The sequence below is a fragment of the Chiloscyllium plagiosum genome, chromosome 44 (assembly GCF_004010195.1).
Source record: "Chiloscyllium plagiosum isolate BGI_BamShark_2017 chromosome 44, ASM401019v2, whole genome shotgun sequence".
Lineage (NCBI taxonomy): Eukaryota > Metazoa > Chordata > Chondrichthyes > Orectolobiformes > Hemiscylliidae > Chiloscyllium > Chiloscyllium plagiosum.
Genome location: NC_057753.1, coordinates 7,048,237 through 7,054,564, shown reverse-complemented (window position 1 = coordinate 7,054,564; position 6,328 = coordinate 7,048,237). Strand labels below are relative to the sequence as shown.

The following is a 6,328-nucleotide window of genomic DNA, read 5'->3' as shown; positions in this document are numbered from 1 at the left end:
ATTTCGGGCCTGAGCCCTTCATCAGGTTCACACTCCGCGGATGCTACCTGACCGGCAGTGCCTTTTCCAGCAAAACACTCTCATCTGTGTGAAAGTCAGGTTTTTGACTTTCTGTGGAGAATAAGGGTTAAGACGTTGTCTCCAAACCACACGCACACACACACACACTAGCTGAATTGTGAAGCAAGACAGTTTTCCAGCCTAAACTTAAAAAACAAAAGTCACATTGGATCCTGGTATGTGCTCAGATTCCATTGATATTAATTCATAGGTGAGACATCACTTCCACCGTCATTGTACTTTTTTAAAATACTGATTCACAAAGTTGAAAATTGTTCCCTTTGAATTAATATACTACTTGTAACAACATAAAAATAAATTATGAAGAATAGAAAAAAATGCAGAATAGGTAGTCCCAAATCAAAACTAATTAATGTAAGCTAAAAACTTTTTTTTTTGTATGGACATCACCAGAGTCTAATAAAAATCTATTGTATTAGAAATTAATGAAATGAAAACTCTGCTACATTGTTGTACTTTGAAACTAAACACTCTGTTTATTCTTTTTAACATATTCTGAGGGTTTTTTCCATATAAGTTTCATTACGTTAAGCAGTGCTTCCCTGAATTTGTTCTGTGTTGCTGCATAAATACATGGATTAAGAAAACAACTCAGCAGCTTCAGGATATTTCCTGTTTCTGTTGCGATATATTCAGGGTTTGCGAAGTCGCCTCGGTAATAATTAGGGTGTGACACTCTGGTGATGGCCAAACATAGGGAATATGTCAACCAAAGCACGATGAAGCTGATTGACACAGAGAATAATAAAATGACAGATTTCCTCCGGTTCTCGCCCACTGAATTGCTTTGATTCCCATTTCTGTGCCCCTGGAGTCCAATACGCGTTCTATTTGCCACGAAAATGCGGCAGACGGTTAAAGAATTAAACACGAATATTAGCAGAAATGGAATCCAAGCAACAGAGGCGCTGTAAAACCAGACAAACGTCATCCCAAGAGGTGAAGCTAAGAAAGTTGCACTTGTTTTACAGCCCCACTGGACGTTTTGAATAATCTTCTCAGGTTCATATGCAAACAACACCGGAATATTCTTCAATAGGATCAGGGCTGAGACGATTATTAATAATGTGATAGCGGTTCTTTTTGTGCAATGCTTTCTTTTGAACTCCTGGCAGCAGATCATCACAAATCTGTCAAATGTGAATGATACGGTGAACCAAACAGATAGATCGAGAGTGATGGTAGTCATGTATACAATGAATAAGCATACAGGTGTGTGAGACAAGAAGGACAATGGAAAATAATAGTTCAAAATGCGATACACGACAGCAATAATGATAATGGCCAGTAGATCAGAAGTCGCCATAGCCACCATGTAAACCGAGATACACTTGGAAAGACCACAGTTCCCTCGCAAGAGAATCAAAATCGTCATCGAATTCGCTGTGAGAGACAGAGAAGATGAGTACTTTAAAAAAAATCATTCATTGGATGACGATGTCATTCGCTCAGCTGACACTCATTGCACATGTCTCGTTCTCCAAAGCTAACTTACGAGACAAGTATAATGTTATGCATCGGCCTGATGAGGTAAGGATGGTATTTAACTTTCATAACGAACGTTAGTTACCTCAGTAAGGTTTTCTCAACAATCAGTGACGGATATCTGGTTGTCACTGGATTATGGTGCGGGGGCGGATGAAATTTTAAAAAAAGTTACATGACAAGGGCTTTGTTAGAACAGGTTTATTTGAAAGTACAAGCCTTCGTAGCCATGTTCCTTCATCATGGACATTGTGGAGTAGGATCACAGGACATAGAATTTAACACAAATGATCAAAATGTCATGCACTGATGAGTCATATTGAACGAACCTAGACTGTTGTTAAGTCTTTCATATTTAAGAAAGGTTTGCAGTTTTCGATTCATTAAAATGTATTCCCCAGAACTTTTTTCAAGTCACATTCGCGAGTTAACTTGAGGTGTTCGAAAAAAAGTGACATCTCATCTCAGGCAATGCAATAGTAGTGTGAGGTTAGAGTCCATACGTATTCCAAACTTGTGTCAGAATGGCTCGATTCCAATGTAGGAATTCATAAAATGTACCATGGATTATATTTTTAAAAATTATTGACTACAGGTTACGTACTTTTAGAACAGAATAGAATGCACCTACCAATATAATTCTGCAAATGCAAATTCACCCAATGGACTTCTATGTGTGTCTGTGAGAGCATTGCATTAATTTTATATTTTTTGAAATTCAAAATGCAATGCTGACTGTGTCGGGATTTGTACGGAACAGTCCAGAACATCAACTGGGTCTCTGAATTAATAGTCCAGCGAATATATCACTACTGCATCACCACCCCTCAGTTTTATGTCAATGTACCAACGCATGATTGAAATGCATGTGATGATATTTACTACCAATATTTGAACACAAGTCAAGTAATTCATAGCATAATTACAGGGGAATACAAGCCATTCAGTCCAATAATTGCACACTGACACTCCAAAGAGCAGCCCATCAAGACCCATGACTCTAATCAGGCTCCCCCTGCATTACCGAAAGCTTATGCAGGTACCTTACACATCCTGCACATTATGGGCAACTTTCCACTGCCAATCCACCTAACATGCATAGTTTTCAATTGTGGAAGGCAACCAGGGCCAGCTATATACTGACTAACGCCCGAAGATGGAATCGTGCTCAGGTTCCTTCTACTGTGAGGCAGCAGTTCTAACCACTTAGCTGCCAAGCCTTTCATATACCAGTTCTGCCGGTATTCTATCCACTACAGTATGATGATGTAAGAATTAAGGAAAATAAAATCGCAGACGTCAGTTATTTTACGTTATTATTACACCACTAACATTTTGAGAAAGTAGGAAGAGTGGAAAGTGTCCAGAAACCATTATTAATTTTGTTGTGGTGACACTGTGTTAAAAAAAAATTGCCATTGGCAAATGGCTCTTTTCACAATAGGGCATTAGCAATGATAGAAAAAACACTGACTCAAAAACAAACAGACGAGAATGATTTACCTGGAATACAAATAACTGCTAGAATCGGATAACATATTTCTTTCATGAGAAAAATCCATGGTGTCCCCATATTCAAGAACCAATTACTTCTGTCGGTGCTGAATGTCTGTGGCTGGTACATGACCAAGGTGCTTACATTTATAAACGCATCAGGTCTCCAGAGAGTCATTAATGTGACGTCATCACTCACATTAGTTAGAATTAATTAGACAAACGTCTATTTTTTAGAGATAACTATGTTTTCTGTTAAATTGTCGACTCCCTGATCAAACTGTGAGTTCAATAAAATGTTTTATTTTTCTGACCTACAGACTGTCAGTTATCTGACATCCAATGCTTTAGTTGAGTTTTCCAATGATTTCGTTCCCTCCAGTTTCAGTCATGTGCCAATAATCATTCGACAAACTTTAAAGTCAGCTGTAACAGTGTTCTAACTGAAACTACCCATCTCACTGTCCTTTCAATTCCAAGGACTTCACTTCTCCCAAGAGCATTTTGTGTGACATTGCATTAAATATCGTTTGAAACCTCCTTGGCATGTCATGAACAATACCTCTGACATCCGTTTCTGTAACTACATGGGGTAATTGAATAAATATTACAGCAATACAGAACAAAAGAGGTTTATTATTCCATCAAACACGTATTCGTCCAATTTTGTTTTACTCCCCCAATTTTCTGCTGTCAATCCTGAAAATCGGCCTTGTTCCATACGACGATATGTAATAAGAACAGGAATAGGCCGTTCGTTCCCTCGAGTCTGCTCTTTCATTTAATAGGATCATGGCTGATCCCACATTCATTGGGCTGCCCTTCCGCCTATCCCTTGATTCCAGTACAGTTTGGGAACAATAAGGTGAGATTATAGCACTCTTCAGCATAGTTGGTTACAGATGTTGGGAACTGTTTGTGTGGAAGAGTAAAAATCAATGTATCCTGCCATGTTGCAAAAAAAGGTAAGACCACCTTTAGAGTTCTGGAAGCTTTTGGAACGGTCTAATTCTAACTGCAAGGGTTCAGAAAAGATTAACCACACTATTTTCTAGTTTCTGGAGTTGTATGTATGGTCTACAATGGGAGACGGGCTTTTTTTTGTCCTTGGAGCAGGGAAGATTCGGAGGGATGTATAAAGCGTAAAGAAGTATCAAAAAATGAGAGACATCGCGAGCGAAGACAGGAAGGAAATGTTTCCTTTGGTGAAGGGATATGCTAAAGAACGGGGATGATGGACAGAAAGCAAATCACAGCAGAAGTTACACGAAATGTGAGGGAAAAGAGTCACTCAAAGGATATTGGAACGTGAATCTCACGAAACCTATCTGCAGAAAAGATAGACACACTATTATCAGTTAAGACGTATTTGGAAGTACACTTGGTATGTCAAGGCAGACAAGGGTTGTATCAAACCAGAAGTGTTGCATAACGTTGAGATTATGGCTGCAATGAGAATCAGATTCATGAGGAGAATGCTGAATGCCTGAAGTGATTTGATCGAGACTTAGAAACGAAATGCAGTCCAGATAATCTTGTGCAAGTTTTTTCTTAACTTGATTATCAATTCAATCCTTCCGTATGCCGTTTTCCATCAGCTTATCTAATTACAACAGAATCTGAACAAAAGCAGAAATTGTCAGATTTCTTTGGGCGTTGTCAATGAACATTTGCCTAAAGTTGAACGCCATTTTTCCAAAACTCGACTGCATTTTCAGTTAATCTTGTGAGTTTAATGTTTTTCCATACTTTGAGGTAGTACGTTGCTGCGATGTCATTTTGGGATTACAGCTTCATATTATCCCTATATTCACGTCTGCGCAAAGCTATGCAGGAAGAGTTGAAGGATGCAAAATATGTGCATAAAACATAAAACATTGGTTAGGAATACTTCGATTGATAAGAACCTAGGGAAAACTGTGCACAATCCTGTTGAGCAGATGGAGTGATGTCCTGGACAATGAGATTGGAGGGCATGGGAGTGAAGTCGGAATATCTCAGGGATATTGTACCACATTCTCCTGTGCACTGTGCCCTCCACAGGCCACTGGGCAAAAGAGGAATACAACATAGGTGGAACAGTTTCAGGAGTGATGGGTGTCTTCTGATGAGAAAGGAGAGAGGAAACAATAACGGGCCAGAGAATTATTCTCATTCAAGAACAAAACTGCGTGAGTACTGATTCAAGATAGATACCCCACAACGAACTTAATTTGAAGCGAATCTTGTGCGGCTGAGTCACCTTGAAAGTACTGGCTGTTGTCTATTTCCTTCAGGAATCGACCTCTATCTCGTGAATCGCGAATCATTTTCATCTGGCACTATTTTAAACAAAGAGGACGGTCTTTTGCGAAATATTGTGATCTTGTGATCACTTTAAAGAAGCAGATGCACGCACAAACTGAATATTTTTTGTTGGTAGTTCCAGATTAAAGCAACACCACCGAGTGGATATCTACAACTGTGGTATCTGGGCAGAAGCAGGATTTGTGGCCTTTGCTCCAGAGAAAAGAAATATTCTGCTCATAAAATGTTCCTGTTGGCCAGAAGCACCTTTCAATAGCTTTTGTCGAACGTCATTATGTTTGCCTAAATTAATCAATATAAATTTATTTGTTTTAATGTAGGTTTCAGCCATATAATGAACTCTCATGTTTATACGTGCATTAACATACCAACGTCTGGGATAGTGTCGATTATTTTAGTTGGTTCGATGCTTTGTTTGCAATGCACATTGAGAGCAGCAGAGCAGATTAGCATAAGACATGAAGTCAGCATGAATGACTCTCCTTCCTAAACTCTCTCCATCTCTGAGGTGCTCTGAATCTCAGGGTAAAACCACCACCAGTCATCTCTCTCACATTAGAGAACAGAACGATATGATCACCTGTTTCATTTTCGTGGTTTGGAGCCATTAATCGTTGATTGAAGTAAAGTATTCGAGTGTTGAGGGAAGTATCAGAAAGTAGCAAACGCTGAAATCACAAAGCATTTCAGACAGCATTTGTGCAGCAAGTCAAATTTAGTTCAGAACATTGCGACTGGACAAATTGGATTGTAGCATCTGTTTCCATGCTATATGAATCTATCACACTGTTTTTTTAGAGATAAAACAATCAAGGTAATTTCAGTAATTACATGGCATTGATGGGTCTGTGTTTGACATACAGGTCAAGAGTGGAAAGCTTTCATTCTATTCCACTTCTGTTAAACAAAACGTGAAGTCTCAGGAGTTCACCTGTTTATACCTCCAGTTGCTGTTGCCATA

The 6,328-nt window shown here is 38.9% G+C and overlaps 1 protein-coding gene across 1 annotated transcript; it reads right to left on the bottom strand.

The window, feature by feature from the left end:
• Nucleotides 1-544: 544 nt before the first annotated feature.
• On the bottom strand, nt 545-1,456 carry LOC122543643 (probable G-protein coupled receptor 139). Its single transcript, XM_043682463.1, has one exon. The coding sequence runs from the start codon at nt 1,454-1,456 to the stop codon at nt 545-547; it is 912 nt and encodes a 303-aa protein (XP_043538398.1).
• Nucleotides 1,457-6,328: the final 4,872 nt, after the last annotated feature.

What these genes read in the sequence shown, in the direction of transcription:
- LOC122543643 (XM_043682463.1), bottom strand. Translation starts at nt 1,456, where the DNA reads ATGACGATTTTGATTCTCTTGCGAGGGAACTGTGGTCTTTCCAAGTGT.